Consider the following 19,225-nt stretch of genomic DNA (forward strand, 5'->3'; position numbering starts at 1 on the left):
TCCAGGCAGCAACCCACCCGGCCCACGGTTGGTCCAGGTAGGAGCAAGGCCGGGGCCCGCCGCCCCCGCCCAGGAAGGGGGAACCCCGGGGAAAAAAGGGCGCCCACAAGGGGTGTTGTAAATATGGCCCGACCAGGCTCGGCCACAGTTGGAAATTTGGCGGGGCCCAGCGTTCAGGGGCAAGGACCAGAACCCACCCCCCAGGGAAACGAACACCCCCGGCTCAGGTGTAATGTGAACCCCCTCCCTGCGCGGAGAGAGCACCGCGGGCGCAGGAAACCGGCACCCAGGCGACACGGCCGCCTTTGCCAAGGGGCCCGTACACCCCACCAGGGAAGGGGTAGGGGACAGATGGTCCTAGGTCCCACCTTCCTTACAAAATGTGTGTGTGTGTGTTTGAGAGGGTGTGTGTGTGCATGTGTGTGTGTTTATGTTGGAATGTATATATTGAAGGGGGAGGGGTGTGTGTACTAAGGGGGGGTGCAGTTAAAATTGGCGGCTAGGGCACTAAGGGGACATCTCCTGATTACTCACAGTGATGTCCCCTCACCCTCCCCACCAAGGGGCACTAACTGTCTAAGGTGCGGTTAAAATTGGCGGGTAGGGTGCTAGGAGGACATCTGCTGCTTACTGGCAGTGATGTTCAAGCAACCCCCCTACCAAGGGCCCTACATGTCTGAGGTGCAAATAAAACCGAAAGGGGGGGGCCCACTCCATACGGCAACCATAGGAAGGGGCCACAGCCAAGTAACCCCCCCCCCCCAGGCGCATCGCAGGCTAAACCCCCCCTCACCCTAATATGAGGTTATATGAGGAAGGGGGTAAGTTGGGGACAGCTGGTAGACTGTCCCCCGGTGGTCAAACAGCCGTCCCCCAGCCCCCCCCCAGCAAAGGGGCCAGGCCCACCCAGCCCAGGGGCCCCACCCCCGGAGGCGCCGACACCTCAGGCCCAGCACCACCCACCCCACACAGAGAGAGAGGAGCCAGAAAGCGCCCCCCCCCCCCCCCCCCCCCCCCCGGAGCAAGCCCAGGCCCCCACCCTCAAACGCCGGCCCTAGAAGAGCTCTGGTCAGGCCTCAACGGAACCGAGGCAGCCAACTGGCCGGGGCAACCGCCGATTGCCTCAGCGGAGACCCCGACCCGTCAACCCCCCCCCCCCCCCCCCAGAACGCCCCCCCCACAGGACAGGGCCGACAAGCCCCCCACCCCACCCCAGACTCTGCAGCCGAAGCGGATGACAGCCAGAGCGACCGGGGGCCCCAAGAGGGTTGTGCCGTCCCGTCCCAGAGCCAGGGAAGGCCCGATCCCAGCCCCAGGTGTAGATGGGCAGCCCATCCAGCGCCACTGGGCCCCCCCCCCCGAGCAGGGCCCCCGCCAACCCCCTCCCAGCACAGGCAAAGGGACCACCCCCCCAAGCCAAGCCAGACCACCACCCCACCCCCCCACCACACACCCCCACACCCAAGCCCAGAGGACCACGCAGCGCCCCAGCCCGCCCCACCTAGGCACCGGACCCGACCCCCCCGACCAACGGAGCCCCCGCCAGGCACCGGAAGCCCCGACCCCCACCCCGAACCACGGCAGAAGGGCAAGGAGCAGCGACGACCAGGCCCCCCCACCCCCTAAGTCATGGAGTTAGCTATGGGAGACCAGAGAGACCGAATTCTTTCAAAGTTACTTGAACTTTGGGCTGACATTTTTTCCAAGCTGATATGATCAAGCAGCAGATTTCTGTGTTGACTTATATTTATATTTTTCTTGTTTTTCCAATTTATTAAAATAGTTTTTTTAGCAATACAAAGAGTTATGAAAATTATAGAGCCTAATCCTCCTTCTATATCAATGGCACTCATGTCACCAAGCACACAAAGTGACGGTGAAGCCGTGATTGAAACCTTAAGACAGACTGATAGATCGGCACATACCTGCTGCCAGAGAGCCTGGACAGGCGTGCAGAACCATAGTGCATGCATGTAATTGTCGGGTAGATTACTGTCACAGTGGTGACAAATGTCTGAGTTGCTGAGACCCATCTTGAACATCCTCTGTCCAGTGTAGTAAATTCTGTGAAGAGTTTTGAAATGGATTAGCTGCAGATTTGGACTTTTTGTCAATTTAAAGTTGTTTAGACAAAGTTCTGACCAGAAGCTTTCATCTGTGCTGATGCTCAAATCTGCATCACATTTTGTTGTCGGAAGTGAAATATTATTATCTAAATTACATAAAAGTTTGTATATTTTGGAGAGAGTTTTATTCATTGAGAAATTAATCAGAGAGGTAACTACATCTGGTAGCTTTAAATCGTTGTCTCTGTATTTAAACATTTTAGTAATAATTGATTTAAGTTGCTGATATTCCAAGAAGCTATTTATTCCATGTTTGTCTTGAAGTTCCTGGGGGGTTATAAATCTTCTATCAATAATTATGTGCTCTAGTTGTTTTATGCCCCCTGCTTGCCAAGCTGGGAAGTGGATCATTTTTTTGTTTATAAGGATGTCTGGATTGTTCCAGATGGGTGTCATTTTGCACGGTTGAATTGATGATTTTGATATTTTGAGAAGTTCCCACCAGGCTGTTAAAGTGGCGTTTATATTAATACTTTGGAAACAATCCTGTTTTTTAACAGGATTGTTTAACAGGATTGTAGATCTGACAGGTTGATATTTCCACATAACGCCTGTTCCAAGTCTAACCATGAGTTGGTTTTTGGATTATTTTTTAACAATTTTAAGATGTATTGTAATCTATTTGCAAGAAAGTAATTGTGGAAGTTAGGTAATTCTAATCCTCCACAGCTTTTTGCAGATTTTAAAGATTTTAGACTGATTCTTGCAGGTTTATTGTTCCATAAAAAGCTTGATATGGATGAGTCTAATTTTTTGAACCATTTTAGTGGTGGTTGTGTGGGAATCATTGAGAATAGATAATTAACTTTGGGTAAGATTTTCATTTTTACCGTGGCTACCTTGCCCATAAGGGACAGAGGCAGGTTGGTCCAGCGTGTTAGATCGTCCTGTATGTTTTTCAGTAATGGGGTGTGGTTTAGCTGCACCAGTTCTGATCGTTTGGGGGGAAAATTGATACCTAGATATTTGATATTTCCTGATTTAACTGGTATTGTGAGTCTTTGCTCCACATTACTGTTCAGTGGTAATAAAACAGACTTATTCCAATTAATGGAATAGTCTGATATAGAGGAGAATTCATTAATGATTGTTGCTGTTTCATTTACAGAGTGTAAATTACTTAAAAACAGTAATATGTCATCTGCATAGAGACTAATTTTATGATGGCTGTGTTTGGTTTTAATTCCTTTAATGCTCTTATTCTGTCTTATTGCTGCAGCTAGAGGCTCAATAAATATAGCAAAAAGAGAAGGAGAGAGTGGGCAACGCTGTCTGGTTCCTATTCCAAGAAAAAACCTGTTGGAAGTCTGTTTATTAGTTCTAACTGATGCATCGGGGTTGTGATATAATATTTTGATCCATTTGATGAATGATTCTCCAAAACCAAACTTATGGAGGGCAGCAATAAGGAACTTCCAGTTTACTCTGTCAAAAGCTTTTTCAGCATCCACCGATAGCATAGTCATTTCCTGGTTTTTAATGGTGGCAAAGTGTATTATATTAACAAGTCTTCGGAGATTGTCATCCGAGTGTCTGCCTTTGATGAATCCAGTTTGGTTGAAGTCAATTATGTGAGGAGTGATTTTTTCTATCTCAGTGCTGATGCTTTGCAGATAATTTTTACATCTGCATTGATTAGAGAAATGGGGCAATAGCTTGAAGGACTTTTGGGATCTTTGTCTGGTTTTACAAGAAGGATTATGTTGGCTGAGTTCATGTTAGGTGGTAGTGATTGACTTTCATTGATAGATGTGACCGTTTTATAAAACGCTGGTGCCAGCTGTTCCCAGAATTCTTTATAAAACTCAGCAGGAAAGCTGTCAGGCCCTGGTGCTTTACCATTAGGCATAAGTAACAGAGCTTCATGAAGTTCAAACAACGAGAGCGGAGAGTCTAAGTTTGTGATTTGATCCTCATTTAACCTGGGTAGGTTTACATTATTAAGAAATGAGTCAATACTTTGCTCTGACGGATTGATCTGTGATGTGTACAAGTTTTTATAAAAGTTTTCAATTGCGTTATTAATTTTGACCGGGTCATGAGTGACATTTCCTGTTTGGTCCATAATAGAAGTGATTGTTGATTTTTCTCTATTAATTTTAAGCTGATTAGCCAGAAATTTGCCAGATTTATTAGACTTTTCAAATTTTTCAAGTCGTAGCCTTTATATTTGAAATTGTGTTTGTCTATTAATGATTTCATTTAACTGCAGCTTTAAATTTTTCAGATCTCCCAGAATGTGCTCCTGTGCAGAAGCAGCATAAGCAGTCTCCAGGGTTTTGATTTTATTTTCTAATTCTAATAAATCTGCTTTCTCTTTGCGTTTTTTATGCGTTGAATAAGAAATGATTTTCCCTCTCATGACTGCTTTTGCTGTTTCCCAAAGAAGACACTGGGAAATATCGGGAGTATTGTTGAATTCTAGGAAGGTTGCCCACTCTTTTTTAAAGAATAAAATAAATTCCTGGTCCTTTAACAGAGACGTATTAAACCTCCAGGTTGTACCTGAGGGTGTGGATATTTCCCTAGAAATATTTACAGAGACTGGTGCATGATCACTGATAATAATCGGATGAATGTTTGAACTTTTAATTTCTTTTAAAAGAGATTTACTGATTAATAAATAGTCTAAACGGGAGTGTGAGTGGTGAACTGGAGAAAAGAAGGTGAACTCCTTAGTGCTTGGATGACATGAGCGCCAAGCGTCGCAGAGACCCAGATCATTCATGTACTGCTTTAGAATACTTGCAGACCGCCATGTGCGCTAGTTTGCTGCTGTGCTGAGTCTGTCAAGTTCAGGGTCCAAAATCAGATTGACGTCTCCTCCTATAATGATTGTGGAGTCAGAGTGAACCGAGAGTGAGGTAAAGAATCTGTTAAAGAAGGAAGAGTCGTCAACATTCGGGCCATAGATACTGGCTATGCAAAGGTCCTTATTCTGAATGGATATATTAATAATTACAAATCTACCTTCTGGGTCAGTAACTGTATCCTTATGAGTAAATGTAACGTTTTTATTAATCAAAACAGCAACTCCTCTTTGCTTGGAGTTATAACTAGAAGAATATATGACTGGAAATTGTGAGCAGCACAGGAGGTGATTTGATGGTGTACATTAATGGGTCTCCTGCAGTAATGCTTTATCTGCTTTAAGATCAATCAGGTGAGATAACACTTTCATCCTCTTTGGCCCAGAGCCAAGTCCACGCACATTCCAGCTAACGATGTTAAGACTGTTCATAACTGCTCTGACCAAGAAAATGTAAGGCTAAACAGAGCGTGTGCCGGTCCATGTGCGCGTGCCCGCTGATCGATGAAGAAACACTGTGCGTTTGTGTGCGTGAGCATTTCCTGACTGTGTGGGCTGCATGTTGCATGTGTCCTATGTGGGCTAATGTGAGGTGTTTGCGGGATGTCCGCGAGTGTGAGCTGGTTGCGTGTGCATGCCTGTGTGTGCATGCCCGTGTGCGCGCTTGTATGCGCGCGCGTGCCCGTTCCGTGCATAAATAAAAACCAACTTACCGGGGGACGTGTTGCCTTTGGAAAGAGGTAAAGAAAAACAGAAAGAAACAAACATAACAACACAAAGAACAGAAACATGAGAGGGGAGAAAAATTAAACTGCTTCAACAAGATGGAGGTGGGATGATTGATGAGCCGGTTTCATTCATTCAACACGTTTAGCCGCTGTTTTCAGCGCAGCACAGATGTCAGATCTTCAGCAAAGCCAGGGGGTGATCTCCGGGTCTCGGAAGAGCCTTCCATCTACAAAGAGTTTATCCACATAAAAGTGTGTCCCCTTCAGCTCTCGGCCGCGGCTCTTCACCAGCTCCTTCTGCTTATATTGGTCAAACTTGGCTATAATCGGTCTCGGACGCTGGTTGTCGGACCTTCTTCCTCCGAGCCGGTGCACCCTCTGGAACGCGATCTTCTGCACCTCCTCCTTGGGGAGCTTCAGGTGGGCCTCCAGGAAGGACTTCACCGTGACCTCCGGGTCTTCTCCTGCCTCCTCTGGAATCCCCGAGATCACCAGGTTGTCCCTCATGCTCCTCGACTGAAGATCCAGGAGGGTTTCTTTGATCGAGCGGTTTTCCTCAGAAAGGGGAGCGGTGTCACTGCTCAAGGTCTTGACAGTTTATCTGAGGGTCTGATTCTCCGCTGCGAGATCCCCCACCTGCTGCTGGCTGAACTCCAGAGACTCTCGCAGGCCTTGGAACTCTCTATGGAGGATCTCTAGCAGATTCAAGCGGCAATCATGGCTGGAGAGCTTCTTATCGATGGAATCTAAAACGTCACTGATTCCACTGCCTGGAGACGAGGCAGCTCCGGGAGAACTTCCTGATCGGACGCGTTTGGAGGAAGGAGTGGTGGTGTTGGTCTTCCCCATAACAACGGTATTGTAGCAGCCGTCTATATAATTCTCCAGGTCCTCCAGGCTGTCAAAAGGCTTATTCAACTTTTACAGATGTTAGTTTTTACAGCTAATTTGATATGGCGGTAAAATGCTATAATACCAAAATGTTTGTTCTGCTACTTACGCACCGCCAAGCTGAGTTGCCACACTGGTCTCGTCGAATCTCGCAATACTACAGCATCAGCTCTCATTATTATTATTTTTTTATTAGTAATACCCTCTGATGGATTTTAGTGGTTTAAGAGGAAAAAAACTATGAAATGAGTCACAGCATATTGAAAATATAATGAGAAGCAAAGAGCCGCAAGCTTATTGACAGAGAGCCGCGTGTTTGCCACCCCTGGTTTACGACCTTCCTGCCTCTTCAGCCGGAGCGCACTGACTCCAGTGCTACCCGGTGTGGCCTTTGCCCCTCAGCTGCACTGCCTGTGAAATGTGTTCCACCACTTGAAAAGGGGCGGTCCAGCAAGGCTCAGACCACTTCCTCTTAATAACCTACAAAAGACCCCATTTAGCCATGGTGGTTTTACTGTCCCAGAGTCTGGAGCATGGGCTCTTACCTGGGATGCAAAAGCTGAAACTAAAGCCTTAGTTTTGTTAAAATATGGTTTGTTCTGATACCCAATGGGCTCTTTGCCCATTTTCAGCTGTCCTGCTGGTCCTGAAAAGTGTCATTAGAAGCGTATTAGGAGACAACTGAGTGTTAGCATTCACAGAGCATCTGAAAGTCATGACAGCAATGAAAAGCAGTTGAACCCAGTCAAATATGGTCTGTGCCAAATTTTTTGCCAATTTTTGCTTCAAATTTTGGTTTATTCTTTCCAGCTTGTCCTGAAATTGAGGATGGTATACCGTCCCATATTTATATGTGAGACATATGGCTTTCTCAAGTTTCCCCAAGTCAGTTCCCTTTTAAAGTAAGACCAGTTGTCCGATCTGATCCATTTAGGGAACTTGTGCTGTGGAATACAATAATTGATTAGACACTTAATAACGCTGGCACTGTGCTCCGGCTTTGCTCATATACTCGTTGGCCGATTTGGTTCAGACAGGTACCAAATTGCACTGCGCTGCTGAAATCGCGCTGCTGCCAGATGTTTGCGGTGCACCCGTCGCTCAAATTGCGCTACTGGACCACAGATACCATTCACTTAACAAACTGGCCACCTCAACTGTGCAAATAATGTTTAGTATTACAGGTTAGCCGTAACCTGTAATACTAAACTTAACACTTCCTCTGGGTCTGTCCGGCCATGAAAAAAGTTCAACAATGGCTGCACATATTTGGAAAATTACATGCCAATAGTCACTTTCTTTCTGGGATTTTAATTTATTTGCTGTGCAAGGTAATTCAACATTTTTACTGTCAGTTGGTGTTGTTTGTGCCCCCCCCCCCCCCCCCCTTGTGTTAAGCTCTTTACTCATGCAAGACGCAGCTTACAGAAAGGGGGGATCGAGGGCGGAGCTTCTCAGCTCAGCACCGTCGGCATTTGGTAACAGGCTTCTGATAAACATGAAATATGGCTTTTTAAGACATTTAGGTTGATGGGTTTTGGTAAAAAACTTTATAGTCACAATTAAAACACTACTGGGAGCATTTTTATTTTGAAGAATTGTCATATAGGGACCTTAATGGTGTAAAAAAGAAAATATGGTGCAAACAGGAGGTTGACAAACAACAAATGTGAACTGCTTGTTCTATAGTGATTAAATAAAATTGTTTGAGGTTAGGGGGGATGATGAGAAAGTGGAGGGAGGGTGTTCGTTAGCTTCATTAAGAATGACTTGCCTGTTAATGTAGTAGCTTTCTACAACTAAAGAAAAAAAAAGAAAACTGGTGTGACAGTCACACAACAGCATTTAAGACGCGCGCCGATTAAAAATAGTGTTTTGGGTTTTTTAACATGTTCTTTTAGCATTTTTCCCGTAATGGAGGACATAAAAAAGAAAAATAAGCTGAAAATTGCGTTTTGAGTAATTCTTTATTCAAATCATTGTGAATCAACAAAAAAAATGCAGCTGGAAAAAACTTGTTACATACAAACTACTATTGGTGGGTCACACGCTTCTTGCTTGAATCCATTCCAATGCATCCACTTGTAGAGAACTAGATCCATGTGCATCTTTGTTTCCTCATCTGAGCTGGTATCTGGCTCAAAACTGTACAGCTGGATAGCTCCAATATTGCTCTCCAATTTTGTTGCAGTGGTGATGTTAGTTTGGGGTTATGAGGGGCTGTAAGATAGCGGGAGATCATGTAAAAATGTTGATGGGTTCTAAGCATAGGCTTACTCTGTGTCTGTAGTCCCGCCCACAAATCAGAGGTGTACTTCTAATGAACTACTGCTGCTCTGTATAAACTATATCCAAGAAAAACAACACATTTTTTTTTGGGTTTTGGCTAAATAAAAATGGAATAATCATAATCAAAAGACCACTGGTAACTCTTTGGAAAAAGACCAAAAGACGATCGGAGTGGTTCTTTAAAACATATAGCAAGCTTATCATACATTTTAAAATAACTGTTCTTTTAAATAAAATGTTTTTTTATTTTTTAAATATTTACTGTATCCTTAAGTTTTCTTCATGTATATAAAAGGGCAAAAGTTCCAGTAAAGTTAGACAAGTCTGTCAAGTTTTCTATGAACAACAACTTGGTTATGTTGTTAAACAAGTTACTTAACTTTTAAATGTTTAACTTAAAAAAACTCTTGCACAAATAAGATTTCAATGCCCATGTAAAAGTTAAATATAAATACTTTTTTGTAAAGACTGTTTTGTTTTTGTTTTTAAGTTTGAAATAGCTATTTTAGCATCCCAAGCTAGTTCTCTGCACATGGAAACATTATGTTCCACATGTCTGCATAAACCTAGGCAATCACCTTTCTGTGTGGCATGATTTAATCCTTTCAAAATTAAACACCTTTCTTTACATGAGTGAAAAGAGACTTTAAGAAATCTTGCTTTTTTTTGGCTACAACTTCTAGCTAGAAGAAAATGATGATGAGGAGGAGGAGGAAACAAGGGAGGAAGGGGAGAAAGTAGAAGATGAGGTTTGTTGCAGTTTGAAGTGTTTCTTAAGTCATCCCGGTTTTCCCAGCGCTGCTTGTTCCCAACAGCATCCCAGTGTTTTATCAGTCTTCTTCCAACACAACACCCTTCAGTTGCATTGCCGTTACTTTGCGCTGTATTTTTAATGTCACCTGTGGGAGTTTCCTTTTCTTCTGCCCCTTAAAAACTATCCTTTCTTCCCTCCTTTGTGTTGCCAATGTTTAAATGTCTTTATATTCACTCAAGGACAAGGTGGGAGTCAATGTTGTATTTAAATACAAAGAAAGCGTTTGTAATTATTTAATTTAACTTTTTTTCCCCAAAGATTATAATGTTAGAACTTCTATTTTTTTTCCTTTTTTTTCACGTTCTTTCTCTTTTTGTTTTAAACTCTTATCACAAAAAGATGGATTCACCAGTAGAAAAGGTAGGGTCTATCTGTCTGCACTGCCATGACACTTTGCAACTTTACCTAATGCCTGTAGCATGATCGTATAGAGACCAAATTTTAGGAATTCAAATGAAATTTCAAATTCCATCTTTGTTGTTCTCCTCTGCCACTCTCTAATTTTCTGTGCGGCCACAGAATGAGAAAGCATTTGAAGACAAAAAGGTTAGTGTAGGTGCAGTTCATTGGCACTCCTAACAGGAAACAAAACAAAAAACTTTGCAAACAGCAAATGACACAGTTTAACCAAATGTTTCCTTTCAGACTTTTCTCCTGCAGGAATTGTTTTTTTTATTTAGATGATGCTTTTTGCTTCTCAGACTTGGACCCCTTAAGACACACAACTGCATCAATATTTGTTGTTGAATGTTAAATAAAACCTGAGTTTTCTAAAAGATGAAAGAGATCCTACCCGTAAAGATGGATAAAGGGTATTTTTTTCTTATTTAAAATGAGGAAAGGACAGATATGTGTTTTTATTAAGTAAATATTCTTTCTACAACACATTCAAAACTACGGAAGCCAAGAACGGCCTACGTTGCGTCTTTCTGTTGCCCATTTTCTCATGGTAACAACATCTACAATCTTTTTATCACGAGAAAACACATTTTTTCTTATGAATTCAAACCAAGCCCTGTGTGACACGCAGTCCTTCAAGCCTTTCTTGGATTATTCTGTAACATTCTGGTCCTTTCATCTGGTCACTGATAAAATTGACAACAACCACAGGATCACTAAACTGCAACCGTCTGCACAAATGTAGCCAGGCTCCTCAACTGACGATGACTGATTTGGAATGCTTAAATCCTGATTTTAAATGCTTAAAACTTATTTTAAAAGTAGTCAATTACAAATTGATCAGTCTTTCTGGTCTTCAACATTTTCTCCTTGCATTGTAGAAAAACATAGTATTTTCTTAGGTATCTTGTTATCACGACATAACGAAATTTGTTTTCTAGTGATAACGTCTTCTATTGTCTAGTTATCATGAAAAAAATAACATGTTTTCTTTTAACAATGTCATGGTAGATAGATGTCATTGTCATTAGAACACGGGCATGAAAAAAAAACAAGATAGACCGATCTTGGCTTCCGTACTAAACAGAACAAACGGCAATGATTAAAACTAAAAAAGTTGAATTAGACCGCTTTTTGACCATTTCAATCCCAGTCATATATTGTCATTAAAATAATGATGCACAGTAAACCATAATTAAATGTTTTTTCAGTCTTCACCGTGTTTGACCTGCTGTACACAGTTATGATTCCTCACTTGATAACTCTCATTCTTTCAAATTTAAAATGCTTAAATCCTTTAAAAACGGCCTCTGTTGTCTCTTTTTTAACTTGCATCAATTGACCAAAAAATAAAATGAAAAATCAATTCTCCATCATGCTTTTTAATGTCCTACTTCAACACTGCACATTCTGTGACATTATTAATGGGATAATGCAGAGAGGGGATTCTGTTTTCATTTTCGCATTCACCGCGCAAAAAGTGTCACATAATTCATTTCCAGTCAGCAGTTTCAGGGGAGAGCCGGGGTGATTACATCACTGCTCACTCGGTATGGCTGGCTGATCCACGCAAGCGCAGCATGTGCAGATTAGAGGTAAAATTGGGCCTAAGAAATCCAGCCCGACCCGACCCAGGACCGCGGGCATTAAAGCCCAACCCAGCCCGAGCCCGACCAATTAACTTGATTTGCAGGCCCGAGCTTGAAGCAAACCTGAAATTTCAATTTATCCCATAGTATTTTTGGCAGAAAAAAACGCAATCTACATATTTTAATGATCATGATAAATGCATTTGCACAACAAAATAACGCTGGAACACAGAATAAGAGGCCAGACAAAGAGAGTGAAAGAGAGATCTTGATGCGCATTCCCTTAATTACGCGGAGAATTACTGCAGCCCAGCTTCCTGCGCTTCCTGTTTTAGTAGTAGTTATATAGCAATTACCTTACAGCGCCTTCTCTGTTTTAACCAAATTATTTATTTATAACAAGTATTACTTAGTTTAGTATCCACACATCGTTTTAGTATACATTTTTATAAACATATATTTATTTAAAAAGTCAGCGAGAGATAAGCCCGGACCAACTCGACCCGGACGTAATGATTGTCATTTTCATTGATGATTTCAATGATTGTCATTAGATTCATTTAAATGAATAATTGGTCAAAACTACTGAGCCCGTGTCCTGACATTAAGATATAAAAATATATCTTGTTCCCACAGATTAATATCTTGTTCCCACAGGTTATTATGTCGTTCGCACGAAATACTATTCCGTTCCCACAAGATACTATTCCGTTCCCACAAGATACTATTGCGTTCCCTCAAAATACTATTCCGTTCCCTCGAAATGATTAACTCGTGCGAACGCAATAATTATGTCGTTCGAACGCAATAATTAATCCGTTCGAACGCAGTAATTATTCACGTCATAAATCATACACGCGGGGATATGCTCTCTGTACGCCGGCAAAACTAAGCCGCTTGCTTAGTTTTTTTATGCTTCTGTGCTTTTTAAAATAAATAAATCTGTTCTCTAAACATCCTGTGTGTCTTCAATGCAATGTAATGAGACACACACAGACAGAAATGTGAAGGTATCTGCTGTAAATCTATGACGTAAATTAATAACAGGATCAATGATCGGCTAGTCAGTTAGCATGTATCCTTATAGCCTTTGAATGTAAAGCAACTGACTGCTAAAGTTAATAAAAGACAAGTCCTGAATATTATTATTCCTATTCGACCCTAAACTACAATATCAGCTGTCTGACAACAGACCAGCCAGTTGCCCAAATGCCGGCATACATCAAAGAGCTCTGCGGCGGAGCTAGTAGTAGCCTAGCAGGAGCTATCGCATGACAAAGCAGCCTAGTTATCATAAATCTTTTGATATTTTTCTTATATTCATTGAGACAGTAATTAAGTGTTCATTTTTGTTTTTCATGTTCCTTTTTTGAACGAATATGGGTCACAGAGACACGGAAGTTACCGCTGAAAGAGGCTTTTGCCGGTGTACAGAGAGCATATCCGCGTGTATGACTTATAACGTAAATAATTACTGCGTTCGAACAGATTAATTATTGCGTTCGAACGACATAATTATTGCGTTCGCACGAGTTAATCATTTCGAGGGAACGGAATAGTATTTTGAGGGAACGCAATAGTATCTTGTGGGAACGGAATAGTATCTTGTGGGAACGGAATAGTATTTCGTGCGAACGACATAATAACCTGTGGGAACAAGATATTAATCTGTGGGAACAAGATATATTTTTATATCTTAATGTCAGGACACGGTCTCTGTACAAAACTGCTCATTAGCTCTCAAAATACAATTGATGCAGTCCTCAAACTTTCAGAAATGACTTATCTTTTAACTTAACTTTTATCTTTTCAAAAATTATTAAAATATAAACTGAATTTATGTGATAATCTTTGTTGTAGTAGGACAGTAAGGTCATGATTAGTCAGTACAGAAGATTAGGTGAAAATAGATTAATTATCTTAAGAACTATTTAGCTCCTTTATTATGATTCATATCTCTAATTTATATTTTAAATATATATATATATATATATATATATATATATATATATATATATATATATATATATATATTTATAAACGAACAGCCCCTTAAAAATAAGCCTCCCTCAAATGCTCTAGCATAGATTTCGCTACACTATACTTTCGCACCAGTTATATTGTGAAAATGAAAAAGCATTTTTGTTATTCCTATTTAATTGTCAAATTAGATATTTTTAATTGAATTTTGCCACAGATTTACTGGAGAACTTTTTGAAAATGTCAAATATAATTTTTTATTATTTTTATTTAGTGACAGAATGAGCAGTTTTAAAGAAGAAAAAAAGAAAAAGCCGTTTGGCTGAATGATTTTTCATTTTATTTTTGAGCCAACAAACGCAGCTTCACTGTGAAAATGAAAAGCCTTTCCGATATCGAATTTTATTTTTTAATTATGAGACACAAATAATTCCTCAGACCCTGCAGTAAAAGCTGTGAAGTTAAAAATATGCTGTGGTTTTTCTTGTTGTATGTTTGTGTGTCAGATGGACACAGAAGCCAGTGACCTATTGTACGACTTGCAAGTTAGGCTGAACAATGTGCTGGACGACCTCAGCAGGACATTTGGCAACAGGTATTTTCATATGTATATATTTTACTTATTTATTCACATTTATTTCCATCATGTATTTGATCTGATTTAATAATTTTCCTTTGCTTTAGTTTCCAAAGCTGTATCAATGACTGCATGAGACAGATGGCGTCCTTGTTGTATCAAATCAAAGGGCCACTCAACGGCAACACCAAAAACCAGGTGGATGCCGACTCAGACAACATGCTGCGACCACTTATGGATTTTCTGGATGGAAAGTATGCGGCTCTAGTATGACTTATAATAAAGCTTGGCTTTAAATTTAGTTTTTCTGCCATGTAATTTATCATTGCAACATAAAGTTTTCTCTCTAGATCCCTGTATTTTGGTTGGAGACTTTTGTACATTTGCTTGTTTTTGCAGATTAACTCTGTTTGCCACTGTCTGTGAAAAGACTGTATTGAAGCGAGTTCTTAAAGAGCTATGGCGGATAGTAATGACCAGTCTGGAGAAGACGATTGTCCTGCCACAGGGAAATGACACCTTCGTAAGTTTGGTTTATACCCCTCCTTGTATATTTGATTTTGAAAAAAAGTCTGAAATTAATATATTTGTAATTTTTCAGGGAGCACAGATACTGTCTGCTGCTAAAGACCTGGGACAGCTCTCCAAACTAAAGGTAACTTCTCTGTGTGTTATTTCATTTCAAATAAATTCAAATTCAACTTTATTTCTATAGCGCTTTTCATGCTACATAGCATCTCAAAGGGCTTCCCAGAGAAAGAATTAAAAAAACAAGATAAAAAATATATAATAGTTAAAATAATAAACATAGTAAAAATAATAGAAATAATAATAAAAATAAATCCAAATAATAATAAATTAAATGAATTAATAAAAACACACATAAACCCAACACATACACATCCCTCCATTAAAATCAAAACAAATAAAATTGGCTGTTAAAATTTTATAAAATCAAATAAAAACATGTGTACAAGTAAAAACTATGTAAAAGCTTTACTAAAAAGATGTGTCTTAAGTTTTTTCTTAAAAACCTCCACAGTGGCTGAAGCCCTCACGTCCTCAGGTAGGCTGTTCCACAGGCGAGGCCCACAGTGGTGAAAGGAGGCCTCGCCGTGGGTTTTAGTTCTGACCTTTGGGAGCACCAGCACCTGTGGACCTGAGGGCTCTGGGAGGGTCGTAGACTAAAAGTAAATCTGATGAGGGTCCTGTTCCATGTAGACTTTTATAAACTAATAAAAGAACCTTAAAATCTTTAAAAAACAAACAAACCGTGTTTAAGGTTTCTGCACAACATAAAACAAATATGTGATTGGTGAAAGAGTAAAACATATAAAGTAACTTAAATCTCTTCCTAACTCTGCTGTTCATCAGGATCACATGGCAGGCGAAGCTAAAAATCTGACACCCAGGCAATGTGCTGTCATGGACGTGGCCTTAGACACTATCAAGGTGAGCATACGTTGCTGCACATTATGCATCTCACCCATAAAACATGGTGGGAGCATTTATACCCTTTATATTTCCGTGTTCCAAGTCATTTTGCTATCGAAGATTTAAAAATATACATATATAAAACAATTAAAAATTAAAGGTACAAGTAGCATTTAGCGGGCCCGAGCACGTGCGGCCGCGTGGCACGGGCGACCGCCCCACGAGCAACGCTCTGCTCAAGCTGTTTTATGTCGTTCTTCCTTCTGCTTTCTAGAGCTGTAAGCTACTGTTAACATGACAGCAGCCAGTAGGTGGGGGGGGGGGGTGTAATCTGTTTCCTTTAACGACAGAGATCTTTGCATGTAGCATGATAAATATTCTTTAACTGAAGTCTCGTTTAGACCTCCTCATTTTCTCATCCAGACGAAGGCATTTTCAGAATGAGAAGCTGTCAAATAAGCAATGATGATAATTACTAACACTATACCTAAAGATGATAAAAATAGAACTGATCTAATTTCCACTATAATGTCTAGATAAGTGTCAGCTATATCTGATAACTTGGCCAATTAGCTGGACCAGGATAGTGCAAAGTGCAGGTGGTTTCGGATCCAGTGTGATGAGTCTGTGGAAAGCAGCAGTACAGTGCAGCTGTTGGTTTTTATTAATATGATGTTTGAAGATTTCTCCACAAGAGAAGAACTCTTGACACAACTGCCCTAACATACAACTACAAGAGGAGTAGAAATGTATAACACGGTGAAGGAGTTTTTGTGCAGAAAAACGTACCATTAGAAAAGCTGGTAGCAGTGACTGCACACGGGGCTCCTGCTATGATCAATAAACAAATAGGTTTCATTACTCACTGTAAAGCTGACCCAGACTTTCCAAAATGTCTGCATTACCGCTGTGTCATTCACCAGTAGGCCTTATGTGCAAAAGTGATTGGCTCTGGATACATAATGACTCACGACCTCAGCTGCAAAGCATTTTCAAAGGATTTTCAAGGTGCTATTGGAGGAGATGTCTGTTGAATATGGTGAATATGAATATGGTGAATATGAACTTGCATTTTGGGAGGATTTGTTATTTGTTTGGTGTTTAAAGGTGCTACATATATACACATCATTTTTTAGAGACATTTGTTATCAGTTTTGCTGTTTGTTGGTTTCGTAGTTTATTTTCATTGGATGTATAGAAAAGGAAAAGAAGTTCCAGCATTGATTAAAAAAAAGGATATAAGATATATATTATCCTATGTTACATCTGTAGGAGTTTAGTGAGGTTGGGTTTTGTTTTGGAGCATATTCATATGATTTGTTTTTTAAAAAAATAAATAAAAGAAAGATAAAATGTTAATGGCATTTTGGTTAAATGAAAATATAAAGCAATGATTACTACAAAAGATTCATAAAATACATACAAAACAATGGGATAAACAGTCTTTCATTGCTAAACTGGCTTTTTGTGGTCAAATTCTAAGACCTCTCATCCTTCTTTGGCAGTCTTGGCTAATTAACATATGACAAGACACGGCTGCAGGAGGAGGAGGGGTGAGATCTCATCCCTGCAGCTTCAAGAGGTTGTTGTATGTTAGATGAAAAAAATCTTAGAGTTGACCAGTTCATTATAAAATTGTGAAAATATTCAGACACCACTTGGACATGTACAGCTATATGTGTGTGATTTTTGGTGCCGAAAGTTGAAAAATAAGTTATGATAAAAAATATTTGTTAGAAGTCCAGACTGATTCAACACAGGTTTTGGGATGAATAGAATTGTCTTAAAGGTAATCTGTTCCACCTAAAAGTCTGAAAAAAAATATGGATGGCAGTGGGACACAGATCCCTACCTTTTTCTAAAGTTTGGTGTTGATATATGGATAAGTTATGAAAAAAATAGGTGTTTGTAGTTTTGCTTTAAAAAGACGTTTTCTGACGTTTTTGGATGTAAAGTTGTCTCCCAGTTCACCTGTAACTTTTTAAATTCTGAAAATATTTAGGAAGCAGTAGCACTTTCCGGACTATAAGTCGCACTGGACTATAAGTCGCATTTTGACGGGAAATTTATTTGACAAAATCTGAGACCAAGAACTAATAACTTGCACAACCTCATATGACACAATCATAGCAGGCTGTTTATCTCATAATTTCACAGTAATTCTTTTTCATACTTGTTTATTTATTACTTTCATGAAGCATCATTGTCCAACTAATACTCTATTTTCATCCTGTATTTGTAGAAACAGTTGTCATTTTTATTGCATTTCTGAATCTAGAATATTATGTTGTTAGCCTTCAAGATCTTACTGTAAAAAAAGTTTGCAGATTCTCTGAGTCACTTAACATACTTTTAACACTTAACATACCTCACACATCAAATTGACCCAGGAACATAATCTCTAAGTATTTATTTCAATTTATTTCTAATATAAGTCGCTGCAGAGTATAAGTTGCACCCCTTGCCAAACTATGAAAAAAAGGGTGACTTATAGTCCGGAAAATACGGTAAATGCCTATTAATGTGGAAAATTTTGTGCTGATAACCTAAACAGAAGTTATGAGTCAAAATGTCTAAAAATTGCTTTCAGCACAATAGGGTGATTAATGTGGTTAAATGTTTCTCGTAGACCCTATAGTGCTGTGTATCAAACGTGGAGATTTGTAAGACGCATCTAATTCTGAAATCTCAGCTTCCTGAGACAAACGGCTGATGTGTTATGGAGCTATGTTACATGACTGCAACACAATTGACCACTTCCTGTTTGGCGGTGGCTTACGAAGGCACCGTCAAATGTACAGCCATGAAAATGCAGATTATGAGAGAAGACCCATGAAACTTTAGATGATGAGAGAACGCCCTTCTGAGTATCTCCAGTTTTAATTTCATGCACATCGGACAAAGCACAGAGAAAATACAGGGCACAATGTGCCCCATGCAATAACTAGGTGGCGCTATAGAGCTCGTCCAAAGTTGTCATAAACATGGGTTCAGAATGGAAGCTTCATCAAATCTATTTAATTTGAGGGAGATTGGAGAAGAAATGTGTACGAGAGCAACATTTGTGTATGGCTAGATGCCCGACTTCACCGCTCTGTCACGAACACACCCCCGCTTTGAAAGATATGGTTTTTTATCAGAGTAAACTTCAATTGCTTTTCAACAGGTGGACGTCATTTTGAGGTGTGTCTGCTCATCCAACTTGGAGCAGTGATGCTCCAAGTCAAACATGTCATTTCCTGTTGCCAGCAGGTGGCGCTACACCTGTTCCGGATTCTTCCACTGCAGATGTGTTCAGAGTCAGACTACAATCATGCACATCACGTTTGGATCAAATTGGATTATGCATGGCTGAGTAATGGCCATTTTCCTTTTCATGGCGTGATTTCGAAACGACCTCCAATTTTGACGCGCCGCCACAGTCACAAACAACCGTAAAAATGTTAAAGCTTCACAATTTAAGATTGGACATGTGTTTAGTTTACAAAACAAAAGTTTGGAGTCATTGTTCAAAAATCTCTAGGAGGAGTTCGTTCTAGAACGAGACCTGCAAATGACCAAAATTCAGCAAAAATGACATATTGACATC

At 40.3% G+C, this 19,225-nt stretch overlaps 1 protein-coding gene across 10 annotated transcripts in view; it reads left to right on the top strand.

Annotated features, from left to right (window-relative positions):
* Positions 1-19,225, top strand: part of unc13bb (unc-13 homolog Bb (C. elegans)) — a 187,451-nt gene that overhangs the window by 121,628 nt on the left and 46,598 nt on the right. For 6 of the 10 annotated variants that reach the window (XM_078956187.1, XM_078956188.1, XM_078956191.1 and 3 more), the window contains 5 exons: positions 14,132-14,220; positions 14,310-14,456; positions 14,602-14,725; positions 14,804-14,857; positions 15,577-15,654. In XM_078956187.1, the coding sequence (XP_078812313.1) occupies positions 14,132-14,220; positions 14,310-14,456; positions 14,602-14,725; positions 14,804-14,857; positions 15,577-15,654 (492 nt within the window). Of the gene's footprint in view, positions 1-9,526; positions 9,593-9,996; positions 10,018-10,176; positions 10,204-14,131; positions 14,221-14,309; positions 14,457-14,601; positions 14,858-15,576; positions 15,655-19,225 lie in introns of all 10 variants that reach the window. The other 4 variants (XM_078956186.1, XM_078956193.1, XM_078956189.1 and 1 more) reach the window with 3 other exon arrangements.

This window comes from Oryzias latipes, chromosome 12 (genome assembly GCF_053564925.1).
Source record: "Oryzias latipes strain Hd-rR chromosome 12, Olatipes_Hd-rR_3.1".
Lineage (NCBI taxonomy): Eukaryota > Metazoa > Chordata > Actinopteri > Beloniformes > Adrianichthyidae > Oryzias > Oryzias latipes.